This window comes from Somniosus microcephalus, chromosome 27 (genome assembly GCF_052327205.1).
Source record: "Somniosus microcephalus isolate GS21.2 chromosome 27, FLI_Smic_1.0, whole genome shotgun sequence".
NCBI lineage: Eukaryota > Metazoa > Chordata > Chondrichthyes > Squaliformes > Somniosidae > Somniosus > Somniosus microcephalus.
Window position 1 is genome coordinate 17148968 of NC_141013.1, and position 26080 is coordinate 17175047.

The 26080-nt window shown below is 47.3% G+C and overlaps 1 protein-coding gene across 2 annotated transcripts in view; it reads left to right on the top strand.

Moving 5' to 3' along the window:
• The window catches only part of LOC147100014 (gonadotropin-releasing hormone II receptor-like), a 50502-nt gene extending 25833 nt beyond the window's left edge, over positions 1 to 24669 (top strand). The window contains exons 1-4 of one of the 2 annotated variants that reach the window (XM_085968580.1): positions 15950 to 16809; positions 20141 to 20662; positions 21797 to 21998; positions 23547 to 24669. In XM_085968580.1, coding sequence (XP_085824706.1) covers positions 20144 to 20662; positions 21797 to 21998; positions 23547 to 23974 — 1149 coding nt within the window. In that variant the 5' untranslated portion in view covers positions 15950 to 16809; positions 20141 to 20143 and the 3' untranslated portion in view covers positions 23975 to 24669. Of the gene's footprint in view, positions 1 to 15949; positions 16810 to 20140; positions 20663 to 21796; positions 21999 to 23546 lie in introns of those variants that run through there. The other variant, XM_085968579.1, reaches the window with a different exon arrangement.
• The last annotated feature ends 1411 nt before the right edge of the window (positions 24670 to 26080 follow it).

Genomic DNA, 26080 nt, shown 5'->3' on the forward strand with positions numbered 1-26080 from the left:
TCAGGTCCTCAAAAACCTTCTCTCCTCTCTTGGCCTCATCTGAAAGGGTCTGATAGAGCCTACTATCCACAGAGAAAAGCAACATTCTGGCTTTCTCTTCATCATCACAGCCGTTAACACCGGCTGCCTGGTCTACTTGTTGGAAGTGCAGTGAGGGGTCTCCCTTTTCAGAGAGCATGGGAATATGTTTCACCATACCCCTGCGCTGTGGGGTATCATAAGGGACCAGATAGGTATTCTGAACAGCCCCTGGGTCATTATTGTTCACGGGCTGACCGTACCTTCGTTGTCTGAGGGGATACACTGGTCCTGGTCCCCGCCTGCCTAGCGGGACCTGCTGGCGTTCTCCTACCACCCCATTGTCCACCCCTCCTTGCTGCCAGAGCTCCTCAAAACCCGGAGCTGTGGGCTGCTGTCTTGGGATCTCTAATTCCCTAGCCAGCCTTTCCCTGGGTGTTGCCTGTGGGGCGGTTTGATTTGGGCTGCTGGTAAAATCCAGCTGACCTGCCTTCGGGCTGATCACACAAATCATCCCCTTTGCTTTTAAAGCCATGTTAAGGCTTTCTATCTCTGCCCTACAGGGGCCATGATCTGCTTCCTCAAACCTTAGGGCGCAGGCCAGCTTATAAGCTGCCTTTACTTCCCTAACCTTCTCCTCCTGCTCTGTTACTTCTGAGGTGAGGCGGGCATTCTCTTCCCGCAGTCTCATCTCGCTCCTCTTTGTTTCTATGATTTGGTAATTTAGGAATTCTATCTCGTTCCTTGCATGGCTTTTTCCCTCGCTAGCTTCTTGGGTGAGGTGTGCGATTTCCTCCTGTAGCCTCATCTTACAGTCCCTTGCCTCTGTGACTTCCTGCACAAGGCACTCTATAAATGCCTGGCATTTCGTGACCTCTAGTGTGAGGCGTGCATTCTCCCGCACCCTCATTCCACTAGCTCTGGCCTCATACACCTCTCTGAGGCGTTCTACCTCCGCCTGGCATTTTTCAAGCTGGGACTCCCGATTCTTGGCCTCTTCAACCTCCTCCTGCACCCTCTTCTCACCCTTCTTAACCCAGCCACCTATACCATGATAGGTCAGCCTACACGCTGCTGCTAACATCCGCAGGGCTACCCACATACTGAAAACAACGAGAGAAACAAGAACTGATGCTTTCTCCAGAGCCAGGCCACTTATTAAATCAAAAACTGCCTCCACTCCTACCTGGCTCGCCATTTGTAAGGGGGGGGGCTTCTTTTTGCTGGTTTATGGTAACTTACCTGGCCAGCAGCCTTTGCCTCTGAGCTCTGACCAATTCCAACCTTTTACCTGGTTTACGGTTATTCACCTGGTCAGCAGCCTTTTGCTGCTGCACTCTAAACCAATTTACAAACAGCGGTTTCGAATTGCTACCCCTCCTTCAGTTCTGAGTGGAGGAACTTATAATTAATATTAAAACGGACAAGTGGTTTGGATGAGAGAAAAATCAAGTTTTATTACCTAAATAAACTACAATCAAAAGAATAAACTATACCACACGAACACAGTAATTACAGTAAAACTATACAACAGGAGGTTGCAGATGGCGAAAACGAGGGATAAAATGACTACAATGTTATTTAAACAATCTTAGCAATTCCCTTAAATCACCACCCCAAACTCCTGCTAGGTTGTCTTGTTGAGGAGTCAGAACACCCTGCTCACCTGTGGTTCAGCGAAGTAAAAAGAGAGTGATAGCTTCTCAGCAGCTATCTTATATACCTGGTGAGCTCCTGCTGTTCTGCCCTGCCAGGGCTGTGTGCAAAATTCCCACCCAAAGGTTCCAATACACAAGAGAAAGCTGTGATTGGCTAACTCAGAGTGGTTGGACTGGGTTAATGTGTCTTCCGGAGCTCCCTGGGCTGAAACAAAAGGGAAATACAACTGCTCTATTGTCCAGAATGCTAGGTGATTTAAGCCCATTCAGTTCTTAAATGGTTCCCATTCAAGATCCAAAAGTCTCTTCTGCAGTTTAGATGTATCCACTCGATATACAAACAAATGCTAATAGCATTCAATTGCTTTGTAAACAAAGCATTGTCCTTTGTCTTCGGCCATGTGGTGACAGCCATTTTTATCCCTGGAAATTTGAAAGCACAACGTCCAGGGATTCCTTAATCAAAAAATTAATCTTCAGAACTGTAAATTATTGCGAATTCTTACACAGAGACCACGTAATAGTAACGGGTCTGATCCGCAGCGATGTCCCTGATTGCGAACTGGGCTTCAGCCTGGATGAACCACGCGGCTGGCTGTTGCTCCCAGAACTGTGGTAGCTTCAAAGTAACAGCGTTCGTTTCCATGTACAGTAACTTCTGCGAAAACCGTTCGCAAAAGTCGGGGTCACCAATGTAGGAATGTCTAGTTCCTATCAAAAGACTGAGGTCCACTCAGGCGATCAAATAAACGAGGTTTAATGAAAACTAACAGAGTTTAACGGATAATTACAGGAGGACATCGAATATAGGTCTAGTCAGTTCGGAGGCTCCACAAGGACTGCTTGGGCGGTCCCGTGGCTGATGTCATGACATCATCACGTTTTTCCCGCCGGTGGGGGATCACGTGATGAACGGCGTGAAGTCATCGCGTTTACCCGCGCTATTAAAGTGATCGCACTCTGTACATGTAAACAGTGAAAACAAAGATACAGACTCAGGCTGTAGCTAACATATTATTAATGGGAATTATATACAATTGATCGGAGTCCCTTAGTGGCTCCGCCACACCTTAATACAATTCTTTAGGGCCTTGGTGAGACCACACCTGGAGCACTGTGGAAGGACATACTTGCCTTAGAGGGAGTGCAACAAAGGTTCACTGGATTGATTCGTGGGATGAGGGGATTGTCCTATGAGGAGAGATTGAGTAGACTAGGCCTATATTCCCTAGAGTTTAGATAAATGTGAGGTGATCTTGTTAAAACATATAAAATTCTTCAAGGGCTTGACACGGTAGATGTTGGGAGGATGTTTCCCCTGGCTGGGGAGTCTAAAACCAGGGGTCACAGTCTCAGAATAAGGGGTTCGGCCATTTAGGACTGAGATGACAAGAAATTTCTTCACTCAAATAGTTGTGAATCTTTGGAATTCTTTACCCCAGAGAGCAGTGGATGCTCAGTCGTTGAGAACATTCAAGACACAGATCGATGCATTTTTGGATACTAAGAGAATCAAGGGATATGGGGCTAGTGCAGGAAGGTGGAGTTGAGGTAGAAGATCAGCCATGATCTTAGTGAATGGCAGAGCAGGCTCGAAGGGCCATATGGCCTACTTTTGCTGCTATTTCTTATGTTCTTATGTAAATCTCAAACAAAAACAGAAAGTGCGGGAAATACTCAGCAAATCAGGCAGTGCATGTAATGAAAAGAAAAACATTAACGTTTCAGGCATAGCCCTTCATTCAACCATGACGATATTACAGAAGAACAGCTTGTAAGAAGGGACAGAGTGAGGGAAAATGGGTAACACATACACAAGAAAATAAAAAGAATGAGGTGTAAAGTGATCAGGTGGAGAACAGGAGATGGTTAATTGACAGAAGTGACAATGGTGTAAGACAAAAGGAGGCACACTGAGAGAAATAAAAGACAGTTAAAGCAGGTTAACTGGACTGGACCAGCCACATAAATATTGTGGCAACAAGAGCAGGTCAGAGGCTAGGTATTCTGCGGCGAGTGTCTCACCTCCTGACTCCCCAAAGCCTTTCCACCATCTACAAGGCACAAGTCAGGAGTGTGATGGAATACTCTCCACTTGCCTGGATGAGTGCAGCTCCAACAACACTCAAGAAGCTCGACACCATCCAGGACAAAGCAGCCCGCTTGATTGGCACCCCATCCACCACCTTAAACATTCACTCCCTCCACCACCGGCGTACCGTGGCTGCAGTGTGTACCATCTACAAGATGCACTGCAGTAACTCGCCAAGGCTTCTTCAGCAGCACCTCCCAAACCCGCGACCTCTTCCACCTAGAAGGACAAGGGCAGCAGGCGCATGGGAACACCACCACCTCCAAGTTCCCCTCCAAGTCACACACCATCCTGACTTAGAAGTATATCGCCGATCCTTCATCGTTGCTGGGTCAAAATCCTGGAACTTCCTCCCTGACAGCACTGTGGGAGTACCTTCACCACACGGACTGCAGCGGTTCAGGAAGGCGGCTCACCACCACCTTCTCAAGGGCAACTCGGGATGGGTAATAAATGCTGGCATTGCCAGCGACGCCCTGATCCCATAAACGAATAAAAAAAGGTTAGCTAAAGTGGATAAGGGGAGCATGAAAAAGGAGAAAAAGAAAGACTTGCAATTATACGGTGCCTTTCACGACTTCAGGACGTCCCAAAGCGCTTTACAGCCAATGAAGTACTTTTGGAGTGTAGTCACTGTTGTAATGTGGGAAACGCAGCAGCCAATTTGTGCACAGCAAGGTAAACCTGGAAAAGTGGAGCAGGTTCCAGGGACTCAGGGGACTTAAAATGATGTTTCTAAGTCCCTTTAAATGAATAAATCACAATAAATTCTTTCATGATTGAGAATATGTAAAATAAAAAAAACGTATGTAAATATGTGGATATGTGTGTCTTTGTGTAAATAAGGGATAGACTACAGAATTTCATCTTTAAAATGATCATGATTATAGGGCAATTTTTAATTTTGTCTAAAAGCCTCAAATCTAATGACCTTGATGAGATATTGAAAACGTAGCAATAACATTGAAATAACTTGGAAAAGGTGGTTAGAATCTCATGACACTGAAGATGGTAGCAGATAGCCACAAATAAATAAGATTACTGTTGATTCTGCTGCCAGCTGGTGGCCCAAGTAGGAAAAGCAACCTAGCATCAGCTCTGAAAATGTGAAAGCACAAGGGGAGATTTTTGTCTTTATTGCCTGGGCATTAGGCATTTCCTGGAATCGACTGGTGGGTCATGTGCCCCTTACAAAACCCGTTGAATTTTCCTTCTATTCATTTCAATGAAAGGAGAATCAGACAGTTTCTGTTACCTGTGTGCGATTCTCACCTGCTAGATTTGACTTCCTGCACTCTGTTTAACAACCAGGCAGTCAAAATTGAAATCTACCCCATAGGCATTTAGAAGGGGCACTATCGTGTCTTTGGGTAGGTTCAGGTCCTAGAACAGCCTGGTTTGTAAATTTGGCGGCCGATATTGGGTGCCTTTGCGCCTCCCGTTGGCATCGCAGGGGGGCGATAATGGGGCACAAATGGCTTTGCGACCGGGCGCGGCACTAACATCGACTCCCGCCATATTCGGCGCGAGTTTTGTGGTGGCGCTACAGCATTGCGCCCCTATCTCCTTCGCCCGGAGATCGTGACATCATCCCCGTGCACATCGCCCCAGTAGTGCCCAGGACCCGAAATTGACTTCCGCCCCCTGCGGCAGCACCGATCGAAAACACCGACAGCTGCAGGAGGCGTGCATCAGTCGGCTGGTCGCTTCGGGGGCGATGATTAAAGGTGAGGTGGCTGAGGTAAGTAAAAAAAAACGTACCTTTCTTGTTCTAGTTTTTTTCATGGGTTCCTGCCCGCGATCGATCAGCCCGGCACTCTGCTTGAGCGCCAGGCTGGCCGCGTGGGATCGCAACTGCCTTGGTGGTCCAGGCAGGTACGTTTTCTATTGCAGAGCCTGCTGTGATGGCCCTTCCCTTTAAGGGAGGGAAGGAGCCTGACGTAAGAAAACTACTAGGCACTTGGTCTAAGCGTTAAACAAAGCTTTAATCAACTGTTTTACAACATGGAGGTCTAGTTGTGTCCTTCACTAGTTCCTGTTAAGAATGTCCTGCGCAAGCTGGGCCCGTGCCCGAGTATTTATACTCTCCCTGGACAGCACCACCCGTAGGCCGCTCAGTATTATTTCATAAGTCTTTCTTTCATGAATGACTGATTCATGTCAGAGCCTTTGAACGTGGCGGCGCTGCACGGCCCAGTGTGTACACTGCTGAAGTCTCCGCCTGCTGCCGATTGGCTCCAAGAAGGAAGTGGAGAGCTTGAGTTAGCATTTCACTTCCTTCCTGGAGCGCAAAACCAAATTTTTTTAAACTTTGAAATCGTTGGCGCCTGGCCCTAACTTTTAAAAATTAGTGCCCCAAATGGGGCGATAGTGAATTTCTCCCCCTTGGTTTCTGCAGCTCGCATGCTAGCTTCTGGGAAAGTGTGTGGTACAGCACAAATTATCCTGCTGTGATTTTGCAGACACGGTTTAGTTGTTCCCTTCCCCTATTCTTCCCACAACTCCTGAAGGCAGTGACTCATATTGATGTACTGCGTCACAGAGTCTGGCAGCTCTTTGATGCATCACCTAATTGAACACCCTTCATTATTGAGCCTAGTCAGTGAGTGTCAACAGGCTCTTTGATTTTACAGAGTATCACAGCGGAGCCTTATCCTGTCCTCACCCGATGTATCGGGGCGGGGGGCCAGATTGATTTCTTTCCCCCTGCCTACCTTGGGGACATGGTGATCAATTGCAGCACCTCTACCACTGCCTCAGCTGTGGTCAGCTCATTTATCATTGACTACTTTTTTACATTTTGATGTTGTTTGTACCTCCCCTAGCCCAATAGGACCCACCCCGTTGGTTGTGGTGACCCTGGCCCCAGGTTACAAACTCAGACCGCACCTCAAGTATTTTTTAACAGGGCTTTGGAATATACGAGAAGGTGGCCTACCATTCCCAGAGTTTTATATTAATAGAGACGTTACATATTTCCTTATACAGGAAACTCTCATTTAAACGGCATCTAAATATCCGGAATTCTCTATTAACCGGCAAAATTCATACTCCGAAAACAACACCTCAATAACCGGAAATGTTGCCGAGTCCGAGTCTTCCGCGGTGGCCGAGTTAGTCAGTGGGGGTAGTTCTCCAAACTGCCACTACTCGGCTTCTTGGCACTGTCAGAAGTCCAATTACTGTATACTGCACATTTCTTGATTTTTTAAATTTTTGTTTGTTAAAAATAGCCTCGGTAGATAACCCTCTCCGTCATCCGGAATTTTTAATCAACCGGCACCATCCTGGTCCTGTCGGTGCCGGATACCAAAGAGTTTCCTGTACCAAGGATCTGCAGGTGTGAAGGGATGGATTTCAGTTCATGATCCATATGGGCACGAACTCCACTGTTAAAAGCCAGACATCTGATTGTTTAGCTAACTGACTACAGAGTGAGTTTGTTTCAAGCATGACACCATTACTTATCTTATATAAACCTTATTAAAAATTGATCTCCCCCACCCCGATCTCCATCCTTTGGCAGCACCCCACTCCCTCCACTTGTTGTGTTCTTCCCCCCGGCTGCAAATCATTCAAACCTTCCCACCACCCCCCACCACCGCCCCCCCCCCCCCCCCCATTGAAGTCACAGTTTCTGTTGTAGACAAAATGGGAGCACAGCGGCAGCACTGGCTGAGTTCCCGGCCGAGCCTTTTGGTCGTGCCGGTGATCTGGAAAGGTGGCTGATGGCCGTTTATGGTGTGGTACTCGGCTTCTGCCCCACTGGCTGCCTTCCTGGTCTGGCGTTTTAACCACGCTGGTGGCCCCCAGATGTCTGGCCTTGAGCCCCACTGTCTTCTCCCTCAGCTCATCCAGCCTCACTCCTCAACAGCCTTTGAGTCATTCATTGACTCCTGCTACCTTCTCATTTTAAAGCTTCCATCTGCTCCTGCCTGTGGTATGACCTCCAAAGCTGGTGTCATGTCCCATCCTGAGCCACCTGAAACCCTGTCCCTGATTATATGTGGCCTGGAGCCTCGCTGCTTTCTCCTATCCGGGGCAGACTCCAGCTGTGCTCCCCAGCTGCCTGGTCTGAATTCCAGTTGTTTATGACCTCCTCTGACCTCCAACTGCTTGGCTAAAGTTAGAAGAAATTCAGGCCTAAAGCTTTAGATGTTGACCGCTTTGAGATGTTCCATGCTCCCTGGCACCCTGAGCTTCTACCCTCCAGCCCCAGTTTGTGTGTTCCCTCTGTTAAACTTCTCCCCAGCACTGGCAACTTTTTGCCCTCGAGCCCTTGTCGCAATTTAACATTTTTTATTTCATTCTTGAGTTGCAGGCATTCCAGCATTTATAGCCCATCCCTAGTTGCCCTGAAAATTGAGTGGCAGGCTAGACCACTTTAGTGGGTAGTTAAGAGTCAACCACATTGGTTGGTGTGTCTCTGGAGTCACATTTAGGCCAGACCGGGTAAGGACGGCAGGTTTCTTTTCCTAAAGGACATTAGTGAACCACTTGTATTTTTACGGCAATCCAACAGCTTCATGGTCACTGTTACAGATTTTATTTCCAGATTCAGCAGGATCTGAACTCATGTTCTGCTGGATTATTAGTCCATGCCTCTGGATCGTTAATCCAGTAACATAACCACTAAGCTACCACTGGCGCACAAGATTGATGGTCTTGAGCTATGCTCCTTCCGAGCCCTATAGGCCTGCAGAACATTAAACATTTTAATCTGAATTTATTTTATATTTCATGAAAGAACACATTAAATGAAATTAAAATCTATAATGTTCGCTCTTTCTTTAATGTGCTCGTCAGTTTAAAGGCTTTCAGGCTCTGCCCCATGTTGCCTGCTGTTGGTAGAAATGAGGGCTTGTAATGCTTGCCTGGTTGTACTCTAGTCAACTGTACCACTAAGTTAATGCCTACCTGCCCGCTTCCTTGCTGGAAAATGTAAGTTCCCGCTGGCCGTGCTGTTGCCTCTAACATGCTGCCCGTTCTGGAAAATAACCCATGGCCTTTGCTGCCATCGTGTTGCTCCCCACCTTGGGTTTGGTGCACTGCTGCTGGTTGGTGCCTCGTGTTGCTCTTGTTGCTCTACAGGGTAGATGCTGGGAGGATGTTTCCCCTGGCTGGGGAGTCTAGAACCAGGGGTCACAGTCTCAGAATAAGGGGTCGGCCATTCAGGACTGAGATGAGGAGACATTTCTTCACTCAGAGGGTTGTGAATCTTTGGAATTCTCTACCCCAGAGGGCTGTGGATGCTGAATCATTGAGAATATTCAAGACAGATATCGATAGATTTTTGGATACTAAGGGAACCAAGGGATATGGGGATAGTGCAGGAAAGTGGAGTTGAGGTAGAAGATCAGCCATGATCTTATTGAATAGTGGAGCAGACTCGAAGGACCGAAGGGCCGACTCCTGCTCCTGTTTCTTATGCTCTCTGAACACTATTTGTCAATTCTGCTTCCACACTCGTCCATTCTAGTCTCTTGCTGGGAGAGAATGCTGCTCTGTTAGGCTTCACACTTTACATGCTGCAGGCGTGCTGATGTTGCATGTCTCTGAGTGTACTTTGGACGTGCTGCTGCATCTGTTTCATCCTGAAAGAGGCTTCCCTGGCTTTCACTGGAAAGGTTACGATATTTGAAGGAGACTTTAGACAGGTTCTGCAATCATTTCTCCCGCTCTAACACGGTCCTATCTGTGGAGCTATATACACGTCATAGAGCTTCCGATCAATATGCACGTTTGACTGCTCCATGCATTGATGAGCAACACAAATTTGTAGATTTTTTTGCTCGAGATCAGTGAAGGAACAGAAGTGGAAGTTACTGAAATAAAAACAGAAAATGCTGGAGAAACTCAGCAGGTCAGGCAGCATCTGTGAAGAGAGAAACAGAGTTAACTCTGGACAAAAGGTCATCGACCTAAAACGTTAACTCTGTGCAGGAGATTGACAATTACATTATAAATCTTAATTGTTTTGCAAATACCTAAGAAGTCCGTGCAGAAGATTTCCACATGCATTTGCTGTGGATGACATTGTTGTCTGCTTACCTCCCATGAGGGGGATTCAATTAAAAGCTTATGACTTAATTGTGATGGTTACAGTAATTATCAATAATTACAGCCAAATTCTGATTCTGATTACTTTTACACGGGTGGAAGAAGGTCTCTGTTAGATCCGTGTATTTTGATGTTGTGTGTCCTTCAATAACTAGACACGAGACTGCAGGGAACAATCAACAGGTATTTACTGGATGAGGGTTACTCTAAAACTAAACATACAGATCCCTACTCAGGGTTTATATACAGGTGTGGTCACTGCCGGTACTACAGTATACAGGAGCTGTAAAAAGTAGTTCTCCCCTTAAAGGTACATACACTACAATTCCTCCCCTTTTAGATTGACAGTACCATAACATTCATTTAACAATTAACACTTTTAACATGCACATTAACTGAAAATAGTCCATTTATAAATTCAGTCTTTGGGGCGGCTTCCTGATCCTTTCTGGATAGCACCTTTCCTGAGTGTCTTGTTCTTGGTGCGGAGGCCCCCTGTCGTCAGTTGGTTCATCAGCTTCCGATGCTACTGTTTCTGGGGTAGATGCTACCTGTATGTCGGGTTCATCACCAGGTGCGCGAGACATGGGGTTGACTCGTTCCTGTGACTCTAGGATCTGGTCGACATGGCGTCTCACAATGTTCTCCCCAACATCCACTGTTTACATTAGTGGCCCCTGCCATGTGCATATCATTCCTGGTTGCCATTTCTCTGTTCAGTAGTCGCGGGCCAAGACTGGTTGCCCTACATTGAAGCTCCTTGTCGGCTTCTCATTGATGTGCTGGAATTGCTTATTCTCAACATCTCTTCGTACATTTGGTCTGAGCAAATCCAGACGAGATCTCAACCTTCAGTTAAAGAACATCATGGCCGGGGTCTGGTTGGTGACTGCATGTGTCGCATTTCTGTAGGTTAATAGGAAATTGTCCACCTTATGCTGCAGTGGAATGTCGTCATCGCACATGGCCCTTATTGCTTTCTTAAAGGTTTGTACGAACCTCTCAGCCACTCCATTTGTGGCTGGATGATACGGGGCGGATGTGTAATGCCTTACCCCATTCCTTTTCATGAATCTTCGAAACTCTTCGGACATAAACTGTGGTCCGTTATCAGAGCAAATCTGCCCTGGCAAGCCGTTCCTGGCAAATATGGTCCGTAGGACTGCAATAGTTTTCTCCGTGGTGGTGGACGACATTTTGATCACCTCAGGCCATTTCGAGTGCGCATCCACGGCTATTAAAAACATTGAGTCCATGAATGGACCAGCAAAATCAATATGCACCCGTTGCCATGGAGATGAGGGCCACTCCCATGGGTGTAGAGGGGCATGTGGTGGTGCATTTTGGACCTTCTGGCATCCTGAGCAGCTCTTTGTCAGGTCCTCGATTTGCTGATCGATCCCCGGCCACCACACATAAGCCCTAGCAAGGCTTTTCATTTTCACCCCTCCCAGATGGCCTTCGTGAAGCTCATTGAGCACTCTCTCCCTTAACTTGGGTGGAATTACCACTCGGGATCCACACATCAAGGTCCCCTGGCATACTGACAGCTGTTCTCTTCTGGATGAGAATGCTGGCAACAGTGAGTCGCCATGTGTTGGCCATCCCGTCACCGTCAAGTCATATACCCGAGACAGTGTCGGGTCATTTCAGGTCTCCTTCTCTATATCAGCGTTAGTTACTGGCAAGCGTTCAATTATAGTCGAATGAAATATTTCGACAGGGTCCACTGTTGGTGCTTCCTCCGCAGTAGGCAGTGGCAGGCGTGATAGCCCATCAGCGTTTCCATGCTGTTTCGTGCCCTTATACTCGATTTCATATTGGTTCGCCCCTAGAAAAAGGGACCATCTTTGTAGCCGTTGCGCAGTCATCACCGGCACACCCTTCTTTGGATTAAAGATGGAGACAAGCGGTTGGTGGTCCGTCAGCAAGGTGAACTTCTGCCCGTGCAGATAGTGGTTGAACTTTTTCACTCCCCACACTAGGCTGAGGGCCTCCGTGTCAATCTGGGCGTAGTTACGCTCAGCTGAGGTTAGTGACCGAGACGCAAAGGCTACCAGCCTCTCCGAGCCGTCCGGGAACTTGTGCGACAGCACCGCTCCAATGCCATAGGGTGATGCATCACACGCCAACCGAATTGGTAGTGCTGGGTTGAAATGAGCCAACACCTCTTTTGATGTGATCAATTCTTTGCACTTCTGGAAAGCTCGTTTACATTCGTCATTCCACTTCCATGGTACCCCCGTTTGCAGTAGGGTGTTCAGTGGGTGTAGTACTGTAGACAAATTCAGCAAGAACTTATGGTAGTAGTTCACCAGCCCGAGGAACGACCTCAGTTGTGACACATTTTCTGGTGCTGGAGCCTTGACTACTGCCTCAATCTTTTCAGGGGACTTATGTAACCCCTTTTCATCAATAACGTGGCCACAATACGAGATCTGCTTCTGGAAAAACTCGCATTTGTGGCGATTTGCTCAGAGCCCATATTCCTTCAATCTAGTGAGCACCTGCTCCAGGTTGGCAAGGTGAGCACTGTCATTTTCGTCCGTGACCAGGATGTCGTCCAAATAACACTGGGTCCCTGGAATCCCTTGCAGGACTTGATCCATTACCCTTTGCCAAATAGCCGGAGCTGATGCTACCCCGAACACCAGCCGGTTGTATTGGTAGAGACCTTTATGAGTGTTGATCGTGAGGTACTGTTTCGAGGCTTCTTCTACCTCCATTTGCAGGTACGCCTGGGCCAGATCAATCTTAGTGAAGCATTTCCCTCCAGATAGCGAGGTGAAAATATCTTCAATCCGCGGAAGCGGATATTGTACAGTGTGAAGGATTGGGTTCACTGTCACCTTAAAGTCCCCACAGATGCGAACTTTCTTTGGTTCCCCAGGCGTATTATTCAACGACCTCTTCATTACAGGAATGATGGGTGTGGCCCACTCGCTCCAGTCCACTTTGGACAGTACTCCTGAACGTTCCAAACCTTCCAGCTCTGCTTCGACGGCTGGGCGGATCGCATAAGGCACCGGTCTGGCCTTAAAAAACTTTGGCCTTGCATTTCCTCTATTTTGATCATCGCTGTTATGCCTTTTAGTGTTCCAAGTCCCTCCTGGAACACTTCTTATGCGTCAGTTAGCATTTTTGACAGTTGTCCAGGTGTGGCGTCGTCATCCTTTTTGGCATCTACAGCCAGTGCTTGTATGGAATGCCAATCTAGCTGTATCTTCCAGATCCATTCACGTCCTAGTAGTGGTGGTCCTCCATCTGGCAATACATATAAGTCCATTTTTGGTGTTTCCTTACCGTTATATACAACGTTCACCCTTATTTTTCCTTTGCGGTAGACTTTTTGCCCCGGGTACGTCTTCAAGCCAATCTCTGTATCTCTCAAGGGTATATGTGAGAATAGCCGCTTGTAGTCCCTTCGGTTTATGACTGTTAGGGCTGATCCTGTGTCCAATTCCATTTTCACTTGGACTCCAGCTATCTTGAGCGTGACCCAGATAGTTTGGTGATCCTCCATTTGGATCATCTTATGTAGTTTCAGACAACCCAGCTCCTTGCTTCCGGAGTCTGTATCACTTTTCTGTTCATCTGAACTACTCTTCGTCACCTTATGTACCTTCTTGTACTTCTCCTGTGGAGATTTCTTGCTGCTGGTTTTCTTTCCCGACCTGCAGACTCTTGCTATGAGTCCTACTTTTCCACACTGTCTGCACACTTTGTCCTTAAACCAGCAATCATTATGGTCGTGTGTTGTTCTGCCGCAGCGATAGCACTTTACTGTTCCGTATGACATTTCATTTGTGCCATATTCTTGCGGTCTCCGTTGTATCTCTGCAGCGCCCTGTGCGGCTGCTTCATGTGGTACTGCCATGCTGAAAGCCTTGTCCAGCGTAAGATCCTTTTCTGATAGAAGCCGTTTCTGGGTTCCTTCACTTTGAAGCCCACACACAAACTTGTCCCTTAAAGTATCTGGCAGTGTTTCGATAGCTTGCGCAGTTCCGTTAAATACTCAGCATTACTGTCATCTTTATGCTGGTTCCTTTTGTGAAACTTAAATCTTCCTGCTATCAGCAGCGGTGTGGGGTTTAAGTGGTTCTGTAGGAGTGACACTGTGTTTCCAAAATCCTTTTCCACTGGCTTCTCTGGGGTTACTGGGTTTCGCAGTAAGCCATAAGTTTTTGCACCCATGGAATTCAACAATACCAGCGCTTTCCTCTCATCTGGCACTTCATTCGCCTTGCAGTACACTTCTATGCGTTCGACATATGTCGTCCAATCTTCGACTTCATTGTCGAACGCTGTGATACTGCCACTCTTCGGCATCCCTGGGTGTGGTTAGACTGGCTCAAAATGGCGTTTTCCCACGCTCTCCCTTCTTCTTGCAGCTCAAATGGCATTTTCCCGCGCTCTCCCTTCTTCTCCGCTGCGGCTCAAAATGGCGTTTCCCACGCTCTCCCTTCTTCTCCGCTGCGGCTGCTCGGCCCTTGAACACTGGCTGCGCTCTGCGCATTTCCCTTTCTTCCCCGCTGACGCTGCTCGTCCCTTGAACACCGGCTGCGCTCTGCGCGTTTTCCTTCGCGCCTCTCTCTCTTCTCCCATCGACGCCGTTCGGTCCTGAACACCGGCTGCGCCCTGTGCGCTCTACCCTCTCTCTTATCCCATCGACGCTGCTTGGCCTTTTCTGTGCCATCGGTCGGCTCTAGCCGCCGCTGTCCGGGAAGGGTCTGCGCCGTACCTGTTGCCAGCCCGTTTCGCTGGACCACCGTGACTGGAGAACCAAGCCCAGCTCTCAACAGCCTCCCCTGCGATGCTCAAATCTCTGCTGGATGACTGGGCGGTTGCTCGTGGTCGACGCCTGCGCTTCTGGCCTCAACTTTCTTCCACTGTTCTCCAGGAGCGAATCCCTGGGAGGTAATGCAGAGTTGCAGGTAGGTTCGAATCTGCCTCGTCGCCAATGTTAGATCCGTGTATTTTGATGTTGTGTGTCCTTCAATAACTAGACACGAGACTGCAGGGAACAATCAACAGGTATTTACTGGATGAGGGTTACTCTAAAACTAAACATACAGATCCCTACTCAGGGTTTATATACAGGTGTGGTCACTGCCGGTACTACAGTATACAGGAGCTGTAAAAAGTAGTTCTGCCCTTAAAGGTACATACACTACAGTCTCTCCCTGCGGAAACTTTTGTGGCTCATTGTGGATTATTTGATGAGGACCTGAGCAGATTTTTTCCCCTCAAAATCAGCGGAAAATCCAGCAACACTGCTCTTCCACCCATAACCTGGGCGATACCTCCACCCCATTTTTGGTCTAAGGAGCAGGTACAGAATCCACTCCACTGTCCAGATGACCTTACCAGGCAGTCACGGCCGGGATTCTAGTCTGAAAACATTCAGCTCCTCCGCTAGGCCACTGATCATTACACACATGCTCCTGACGAGTCACAAGCTGGAACACCTTGCCTGCCTTTTCTGCGGCCTTGAGGAGTCCGTATTTCATGTTTATATGGAATGCGAGAGGCTGCAGCCCCTGTTCCGCTACCTAAAGGGGCTGCTCCTCAATTTTTGGCTGCACTTCAGTCCCATGCTCCTGATCTACGGTCACCCGGTGCGGAGGGGAGCGGGCGGGTCGGAGGACCTCCTCGTAGGACTGCTCCTGGTCCTGGCCAGCGTGGCCATCAACAGGTCCAGGCAGCGGGCGACCGAGGGGGCCATCCGGCCCGATTGCCTGCCTCCCTTCCGCGGCCATGTTCGCGCCCGGGTGGTCCTGGAGATGGAGCACGCGGTGTCCGCCGGCACGCTCGAAGCCTTCCGAGATCGGTGGGCGCCGCGGAGACTGGAGTGCATCATCTCCCCGGCCGATGTTATTCTAATCTAAGTTGATAAGCTTTATTTTGATGTTTTCTTAAGTTGCAGATAAATTGTACAACCACAAAAGACCACAAGCTGGAACACCCACTGACCACTGCACCAATAGGGTGTACTCATCACTAGACTGCCAGGTATCAGCAGGAACCTGACACTTTTTGGCCAGTAGGGATCAGACACGTATGGATTGCAACAAAGCAAAAACAAAAATATAGCAGACCACAGGAATCATCTGCATCTTTACTGGGCTGCTAGATATCCAAATGTACCATATTAAACTGCCAAGTATTAGATGCCTCATAGTGGATCACGAGGGACTCTGCGACCCTGACTAGACCGCCACTAGATACCCTTTACCCCACCCCCAATCCATCAGCTGATAAGGAAAAAAAAACTTAGCAATGTTGCTGTGACATCAACTACACAGAAGGCAGTTGTTCATCTGCCATCTACTAAACCCGTAATGAGCTAAAGAAATAGTGGTGTGCACATGGAGAGAGACACTTTGCTCCTCTGTACACATGCCACTTTTAAAGGGCAAGGCTAGCCTGGACCTAAAATGGTCTGGGTTGGAGACAATTGAGGTAATCACAAATTAACCCAGAACTGACCAATTCCAGTCATAGCTGGCTCATTTCGCTTGCTCAGTGTTACAGAATAGAATAAGCAAAAGGTAGAAAATGTGCTTTCTTTTGGATCAAAGCATCTTTGGGCACTATTTTCATAATAATGAGCTTCCAAAGAGCACTTGAAATTTAAAAATCTACCATAAAACACTGCTGTGGTCCTGCATAAATGTTCCCCCAGCTTTTTATGTGTTAATTTATCCATGGCAACAGCTTATACATGGAAGAGGGAGGAACTAGGCTGAACTGACAGCACACAGACACAGAAAGATTTTTGAGTCATCTCTTCAGCTGATAAAAATAACTTTCCTTCGAACCTCTAGCCTGTACTCTGTGCTATTGGTTCACAGATCAGAGACTTTCAGCCCTGCATTCTGAGTTATTGTTTGGAATGACAATTAAATAATGACTGGGATGGGAAAACAGAGAAAAGTTTAGGTGTCTGAAATCTACCAGAAAGGGTTCGCTCTGCTCACTGTAAGTAACTGTATTTGGTATTGTAATTTGCATTATGATCTAATACTGTAACAGTACATTGTGATGATCGAATACTGGAACTATGCATTGTGATAATCATCTAATAGAGTAATTATCAACTGTGATAATCTGATAAAGTAACCTATTCACTGTTACAATTATCAGTAATGTAACTGGCAATCTGATAATCTAATGCTGTGACTATTCAATCCAATTAAAGCGTATCTATTTTTGATTATTCTAACGCTGTAACTAACAGTTATCTAATTCTATAACAATTCGCTGTAGTAATCATCTAGTAATTGAATTACTGGCTGTGATAATTTAATATAGTAACTCTTGTAATTTGTGATTCAAGTTTAACAATGTTTTGATAATAACTGATACTGTAATTAATCATTTTTGTAATAACCTAATATAGTAACCAGGCTTGATTTTACAAATTAGCCAAAATCCCTTAGAAAGCTATTGCATCAGAAAGAAAATAGCTAGAACTTCTGCCTTAATAACATTATCTAATTGGTTATCACCCTCCTTTCGAGTTTGATGTAGTTAACAGTGTGTGGTAATTAAGAAGCAGAGAAGATAGTCAGACTGGGAGGAGTTATAGGTGTAATGAAAGGGTTGTGATTATATTAGCACTGTTAACTGCCTTCAATTATCTCCCATTTGTCACTGGATGTTATATATAATGAATTAATTAAAAGGACGGCTTTCTTTCAGTCATTTGTTTCTTTTCTTCCCCAAAACGATGTCCACTAAAAATTGCTCCCCCTTAATTATGTGTTTGGATCAGCAAGCGATGAGCAGTTAAAGATATTGTATGATGTAAGCCTTGAGTGGCTATGCTTAATTAATAGTTGCTTATTTCTAATGCTGGTGAACAGGACTACCTGCATTTGCAGCCACTTGTTCCATTTAGGATAAAAGCCCAGTTCAAATCCACAAAGCCAACACAGTCCACTAAACAAACAAGCAAAGGTGATGACAAATATCAGAGGTCTCCACGGAGCTAGATCACATTTTATTCATTGTGTTACAATACATTATTTTCTCAAATGCAAATTTTAATTTTAACATTAAATCATGATGCCCTCGGTGCCTTTGACAGATGTAACATTCAAAAGGTGGCGGTGAACAGTCAGATCTTTAAATGGACACTGCACCCTTAGCAACAGGCAACTATAGTGAGATGTTCAGCATCTCATTAAGATACAGACAGATTAAAACCGGTATTAAGAATCACATGGTAGCATAGTTCCCAGTTCAATGTCAAACACTGTGGCCTAGAAATTCACTAGCCTTCGCGCCGCTTTTGAGGCGCTAGAGGGACTAGCGCCAGAGTTATGGCCAGTTTAAAAATTCCCTGGGGCCCTAAATCGGCGTTGCACCGGTAGCGCTGCGCCGGCACCGATGACGTCATCGGTGTGCGCAGCGTCCCGGTTGCCGTGGTAACCCGCCCGAACTCCGAAATTGAGTTGCGGCCGCCTCGCCCGTGGCAGCCGCAAGCAACGTTCTGGCAGAGGTGCCTTACTCCAGTTTGCGCCGGCGCATTAAAGGCCCCGCGGCGGCCGGCCACTTTCCCGCCGGCCGCCTGCCCGCAGCTCCCTCCCCGGGCTTCTCCCCCCCCCCCCCCGGAACAGATGCAAGCCCGGCACTTGTCCGAGGTGCCGGGCTCATTTTTAAGCTGATTTGCGCGGGCCGCGGCCGGGTGCAGGCAGCTCCTCCTTAACGGGAGGAGGAGGCCTGCACGTCCCCAGCCTGCCGCACCGCATCGGGTGCCGCAGCGCCGGAATTGCGGCGCGAAACGGCAGTTAGCGCCGATGTACCGCCGCAAAGACCCTTCAGTAGCGCCGGCAGCCGTTTGGGCACGGCGCCACTGAATTTTTGGCGCGCGCAGGGGACTTAGCGCCGGCACTAACTTCCGGCGCTAAAGCCCTGGCTAAGCCAAAACCCAATTTCTAGGCCTGTGGCTTTTACTTATTGCTAATGCTGAAAGAAATCTGACAATAGTTACAAACAGCAGCGTGTCATGGAAAGGATCACAGCACAGATTTCAGTGATTATATTTGATGAGATAACAATGTTGCAGATACAAGTAGTTGCTCAGTTTCGTTAACGTTTTTAAGCCCTTCACTCATTGTGCATCTGTTAATGGCGCTAACTTGAGTACAATTCCACTGGGACAATATGAAATAAGTGAGATAGAATACCTATCACATAAAGATAAACTATAAACAGAAAATACTGCAGATGCTGGAAATCTGAAATAAAAACAGAAAATGCTGGAGAAACTCAGCAGGCCAGGCAGCATCTGTGAAGAGAGAAACAGAGTTAACGTTTCAGGTCGATGACCTTTCATCAGAACTGGAAAAAAGCAGGGAATGGAACAGATTTTTAAGCAAGTGAAGAGGCTGGGAAAGGGGGGAGGGGAATGAAAGAACAGAAGGGAAGGTCTGTGATAGGATAGAAGGCAGGAGAGGTTAAGAGACATTAAGAGATATTCAAGGCAAAAGGAGATGGTAATGGAACAGGTTAAGAAACAAAGGATGGCTCGAGATGAAGTGTGAATTGCGCTGGCAGAATGGAAGACAGCTGCCATGTGGGGGAGAAGAAAAAAAGACACAGACATAAAGATAATATCTGATGCCCAGAGCTTTTAAGGCCAGCAGTCTTGTACGACCGGAAATAAAAATTTTAAAAGGTCAATAATTGAAGAGGGAGGAATATTTAAGTGCGGGGCTAATGGCTGGCAGGGGTGGTATTTGACAGTGCCACCTGAGAAAAGGTGAATTATAGGCTATTTTTCTCAATTTCTAATAATGGCATCCTGGTAAGTTAAAGATATTCTACCTCAGATAAACCTAAACTTTTTCAATAAACAAAAGTGCTCACTTCGAGAATGTTATTGCCAAGAAAGAACAGATTTTATGAGTTCAAGCCCCGTACACCAGGAGTGCCTAGCGGGGATGCGGATGCAGAGGCCAATGGACCTGTGCACCCAAATTCCTGACACGTGCTGCCACCGCACAAAGCTCTGAGCCAAAAGTACTTGTTCATTCAATCGACCCCAACATCACTGAAGCAAGGGGCCAATAACATTAGCTTTGAACAAGAAGAAAATACTGCGGATGCTGGAAATCTGAAATATAAAAACAGAAAATGCAAATTATATGGGGTAAGTTTTCCTATTTAGTCATCCTGGGTTGGCGCTTCTTGCACTAGGAGCCTATAGCGGAAATTCAGACATGTGCCTATGCTGTAGCTCTGTGCCAGGTGAAAACAAATCGATAATACTGTATGTTATTTCTAGTATCCTTTGCTCCCACAGACAATGACGGATTCATTGGCATCTACTAATCAGTCGGAAAGAATTCCTCTTTTAGAGTTCGGATGGTCCAATGTAAGCCCCACTCCTCCGGAGCCTTGGATAGCTCCAGCCTTCACTGTGGCAGCCAGAATCCGAGTAATTGTGACATTCTGTTTCTTCGTCGTGTCCATGTCCAGCAACACAGCCGTTCTGCTCAGCGTCATCAAGAAAAGAAGAAAATCGCACATCAGGATTCTGGTCCTGAGCCTCACCATCGCTGACCTAATGGTGACTGTTTTAGTGATGCCACTGGACGCAGTTTGGAACATAACCATTCAGTGGTACGCAGGCAACGTGGCATGCAAAGCCCTGAGCTTCCTGAAGTTATTTGCCATGTACGCGTCAGCGCTTGTCCTGGTGGTGATCAGTATGGATCGTCATTCGGCTATCTTGGACCCATTCAGCTTTACCAGTGCCAGTCACAGGAACAAGTTGATGCTTTCCATGGCATGGATTGCGAGCATGCTCCTGGCAGCTCCTCAGGTATGCGATCTAGGGGATGGACTGCGGTGTGCAGCTTTTAAAGTTACTACAGCCATATTCAGGCTGCATGCTCATCCTCTTACGTACTACAACTCATACCCACTCTGCACAGCCTGGTATCATTTACTACAGCCCACATACACTCCCCACAGCCTGGCATCACTTACTACAGCTCCCACCCACTCTGCACAGCATGGCATCACTTACTACAGCCCACACACACTCCCCACAGCCTAATATAACTTACTACAGCCCCCACACACACTCCCCACAGCCTAATATAACTTACTACAGCCCACACACACTCCCCACAGCCTAATATAACTTACTACAGCCCCCACACACACCCACAGCCTGGTATCACTTACTACAGCCCCCACACACACCCCACAGCCTGGTATCACTTACTATAGCCCACATACACTCCCCACAGCCTGGCATCACTTACTACAGCCCACATACACTCCCCACAGCCTGGTATCATTTACTACAGCCCACATACACTCCCCACAGCCTGGCATCATTTACTACAGCCCACACACACTCCCCACAGCCTGGTATCATTTACTACAGCCCACATACACTCCCCACAGCCTGGCATCATTTACTACAGCCCACATACACTCCCCACAGCCTGGCATCACTTACTACAGCCCACATACACTCCCCACAGCCTGGTATCATTTACTACAGCTCACACACACTCCCCACAGCCTGGCATCACTTACTACAGCCCCCACACACTCCCCACAGCCTAATATAACTTACTACAGCTCCCACCCACTCTGCACACCCTGGAATCACTTACTACAGCTCCCACCCACTCTGCACAGCATGGCATCACTTACTATAGCTCCCACCCACTCCCCACAGCCTGGCATCACTTACTACAGCCCACACACACTCCCCACACCCTGGAATCATTTACTACAGCCCCCACACACTCCCCACACCCTGGAATCACTTACTATAGCCCCCACACACACCCCACTGCCTAATATGACTTACTACAGTTCACACCCACTCCCCGCAGCCTGACATCACTTATTACAGTTCATACCCACTCGGCACAAACAACACATTAATGTCAAGAGCAGCATCTACAAATAGTAACATCCCCTCCCCATTTCTCAGCTCTTCATTTTTCAGGTGCGGAATGTCCACGGCATGAACTTCACCCAGTGCGTGACCTATGGGAGCTTCACTGAACACTGGCATGAAACCTTCTACAACATGTTCACCTTCATCACCCTGTATGTCACACCCCTCACTGTCATGATTATCTGTTACACCAGGATTCTGTGGGAAATAAGTAAGCAGGTGAAGGAAAGCAGAGGTGAGGTTTGAGTATTTGCTCCGCAGTTGTGCAGCTTCCTGTGTTCTATGTAATTCTATGGATGGACAGCAATTTACGAGGAGTGTGCCAACAACTTCTTACTATGTGCTCATGGCAGGCATAGCTTTCACCTGAAGCGCATCTTCATAACCCCTGCCCTTATATGTTGTTCTCTATTCCTGGGGTGGCAGGACTGTCATATGAGGAGAGATTGGGTGGACTAGGCCTGTATTCACTAGAGTAGAAGAATGAGAGGGGATCTCATTGAAACATATAAAATTCTGACAGGGCTAGACAGACTGGATGCAGGGAGGATGTTTCCCCTGGCTGGGGGGTCTAGAACGAGGGGTCACAGTCTCAGGATACGGGGTAGGACATTCAGGACTAAGATGAGGAGAAATTTCTTCACTCAGAGGGTGGTGAACCTGTGGAATTCACTACCACAGAAGGCTGTGGAGGCCAAGTCACTGAATATATTTAAGAAGGAGATAGATAGATTTCTAGATACAAAAGGCATCAAGGGGTATGGGGAGAGAGCGGGAATATGGTATTGAGATAGAGGATCAGCCATGAACATATTGAATGGCTCGAAGGGCCGAATGGCCTACTCCTGCTCCTATTTTTCTGTGTTTCTATGTTTCTATTCTATGCACTATATGGTGTTTATCTGTTCATCTCAAGCTGTGTTTTATATACTAATGGGGCAGAGAATGCAGTCCTGGTACAGAGACACGAGGACCACTGCTGCTCAAGGGCTGTGTGCACCTGCACCCACATCAGCTGATATAATAATTCATAGTAAGCTCATTTAAATATTTCTGTGGTGCTTCCGGCATGTAGCAAGCTAGGAGCGCTATGGGACAGGGATCAGAGGACAGGGCGTTGGGATCCAGAGCCAGTGAAGAGATGCTGATTGCTCTTGAAGCACCACCATTTTCTTTCTTTCTAATGCAATGGGGACCCCAGGACCCTTTCAGGAACTGGCTGTCAGAGGCCAACTAAAAGTAGGGTTGGTGAGGAAGAGTGGTCCTCTAACAAGGAACTGTAAAATTGTTCATGCAGATTGGGTTGAAAGGGCAGTATCTAACGCACTGTAATTGCTCAAGATATCACAGGAAACTCTTTCTTATCCGGCACCGACGGGACCGGCGTGGTGCCGGTTGATCAAAAAGTCCGGATTACAGAGAGGTATACTTACCAAGCTACGAGAGCCCCGTACACGGCCACAAGGTGCAGGAGCCCCGGTTACACGGCACTTGTGCAGGAGTCCCGGTTACACGGCCACAGATCCAGGAGTCCCTGTTGCACAGCCACAGGTGCAGGAACCCCGGTTACACAGCCACAGATCCAGGAACCCCGGTTACACGGCCACTAATATATCGTAAAACTTACCTGAACCTACTCCTGAATTTTGCCGATTAAGAGAGAGTTTCCTGTAGTAGCAAACAGGTTAACATTGTAATCATAGTGTCGAAACAGTTGAAATGATCTCACTTCAACCTGTATGTTTATATGGCTGAGATATTGATAGTGAGATTTATTTTGCAGCAACAATATCAAGAAGGCAAAATGAATACATATTGAAGGTACGAATGAAAACCCTTAAAATGACCATCGTCATTGTTGTATCTTTCATCATCTGCTGGACCCCGTATTACCTCCTCGGACTGTGGTACTGGTTCAAGCTGGACATACTGAAGAATGTGCCAGAATACGTCAATCACATACTGTTTTTATTTGCCTTGCTGCACACCTGCTCGGATCCTGTCATATATGGATTCTACACCCCTTCCTTCAGAAAGGATATCATGACCTGTTGGAGAGGGGTAGGAACAGGGGTCACGGGGCATGAAGTGAGGCATGTTGGAAAGCCAGCCACTGTCAAATCTCTACAAGGTGGTATAAATGGCAAGGTCCTGAATCACATTCAGATGGTCTCTGTTGTCTCCAATGGGACAGCTCAGTCTGCCTTTTGAGTGAAGTTTTCGAGAAATTGAAAGCTCTGTTTTAATTATTAGGTTGTGGGCTCAAGCCCCTCTCTAGGATTTGGCTACATCATTTCGCCCGACATTTCCATGCAGTAGAGTGCCGCAGTGTTGTTCTTCAGATGAGACAGTAAACCAAGGCTCCCTCTGCCTGTGCCAGTGGTTCAGGGTGGACATTACAGACCCCATGGCACAATTCAAAGAAGAGCAGGGAGTTTTTCCGATGTTCTGGGCAGCATCTCTTCTTCAACCAAGGCCACCAAAAATAGATTAACCGGTCAGCCACCTGCTTGCTGTTTGTGGGATGGCTGCCATGTTTACCTCCATACCAACAGTTACTGCACTTCATTGTGTGTGAAGCATTTTGGAACTTCAGAGAGTTGTGATTAAGCACTGTATAAATGTAAGATTTTCATTTTTAGATGTATTTGTGTGAACTATTCCAGATTGTGTTTTTGAAATACAAAAAGTGAAGTTAACATCTTCATTAATATCTTGTACAAGTAACTTTGTTGGAGTTTACATGCTGCAGATTACTGTTGAGTGAAAACTGTCTGCATTCATAATATGTCACCTGGATCTCACAGATCACTGTTTTGTGAAAGATAATTTTCATGCTTATAAACCATCAGTTAAATCATGAACTTTTTTCAGCAATAAAAATAAATTCATGCTTAATAACCTTTGCATGAATAATGGAGAAATTATTTTGATCGCATGGACGCCAATGGTGGAGCGATTAAAATTACGTAAGAGGCCAGAATTGGAGGAGAGCAGATATCTTGGGGGGGGGGTGGTTGTGGGGCTGGAGGGGGTTACAGAGATAGGGAGGGGCGAGGACATGGAGGGATTTGAAAACAAGGATGAGAATTTTAAAATTGAGGTGTTGCTTAACCAGGAGCCAATGTAGGTCAGTGAGCACAGGGGGTGATGGGTGAATGGGACTTGGTGCGAGTTAGGCTTTACAGCTAATGAAGTATTTTTTGAAGTGTAGCCACTGCCGTAATGTAGGAAACGCAGCAGCCAATTTACGCACAGCAAGATCCCACAAACAGCCATGTGATAATGGCCAGACAATCTGTTTTTGTGATGTTGTGAGAGGGATAAATATTGGCCAGGACTTTAGAAGACAGGATTTCTACTTTGTAGAAGAAAGTTTAAGTATGATCAAAGCGTGAAGAAGACTAGGGGCTAGATTTTCAGTATAGACAGTTTTGGGGCGCTAACCTTAGCGCCCGCCCGAAGTTAGCGCCCGCCCCAAAGTAGCGCCCCGTTGCCGGAAATTCAGTGGCTTCGCCCTAAGAGATTGGTGGAGCGCTAAAAGAGGCGTTCCACTCCTATCTTTAGGCGCTAAGCCGGCGGTCCAGAGGGATAGCGCCCAGGCGGGGCGCAGCGCGGGTGCGGTCATTTTTGGACTGACAGCAGACCCCGTGGCGCCGACCAGCTGTTAAAGGGGGAAGGGACGAATTGGTCTGCTGCCACGCCCTGCACACTGCAGCCTTGCAAAGAGGCCTCAACACTGCTGCTCAGCCCCAGGGAGTCATGGCAACGCCAGAGAAGGCCCGTCAGCGTGCCCTGCGCTTCTCAGAGGGTGATCTGGACATAATGGTCACAGCTCTGGAGGTGAGGCGCAAGATCTCGTTCCCAGAGAGTGGGAGGAATCCAACCCACCACGACTACACCAAAGCCTGGAAGCAGATCGCCCAGAGGGTGACGTTCACCGGCGATGCCCCCAGGACCCACAAACAATGTCGTAAAAAATACAATGATCTGACCAGGATTGTGAAGGTGAGTAGCCTTTCCAGTCTCCTCCTCATTCTTGCATGTACACCTGACATGATGGGCAAAGGGAGCTGAAAGTCCTATTGACCAGCCCTCAGCCAGCAGCATTGGGACAGTCATGAGCATCACATGGCCATTCGGCACTCTACACTTTGTCCAAGCTATTCCACCATGGGAGGCAGTGCACACTACATCAGGGCTTCACTCTGTCCACGCTATTCCACCATGGGAGGCAGTGCACACTACATCAGGGCTTCACTCTGTCCAAGCTATTCCACCATGGGAGGCAGTGCACACTACATCAGGGCTTCACTG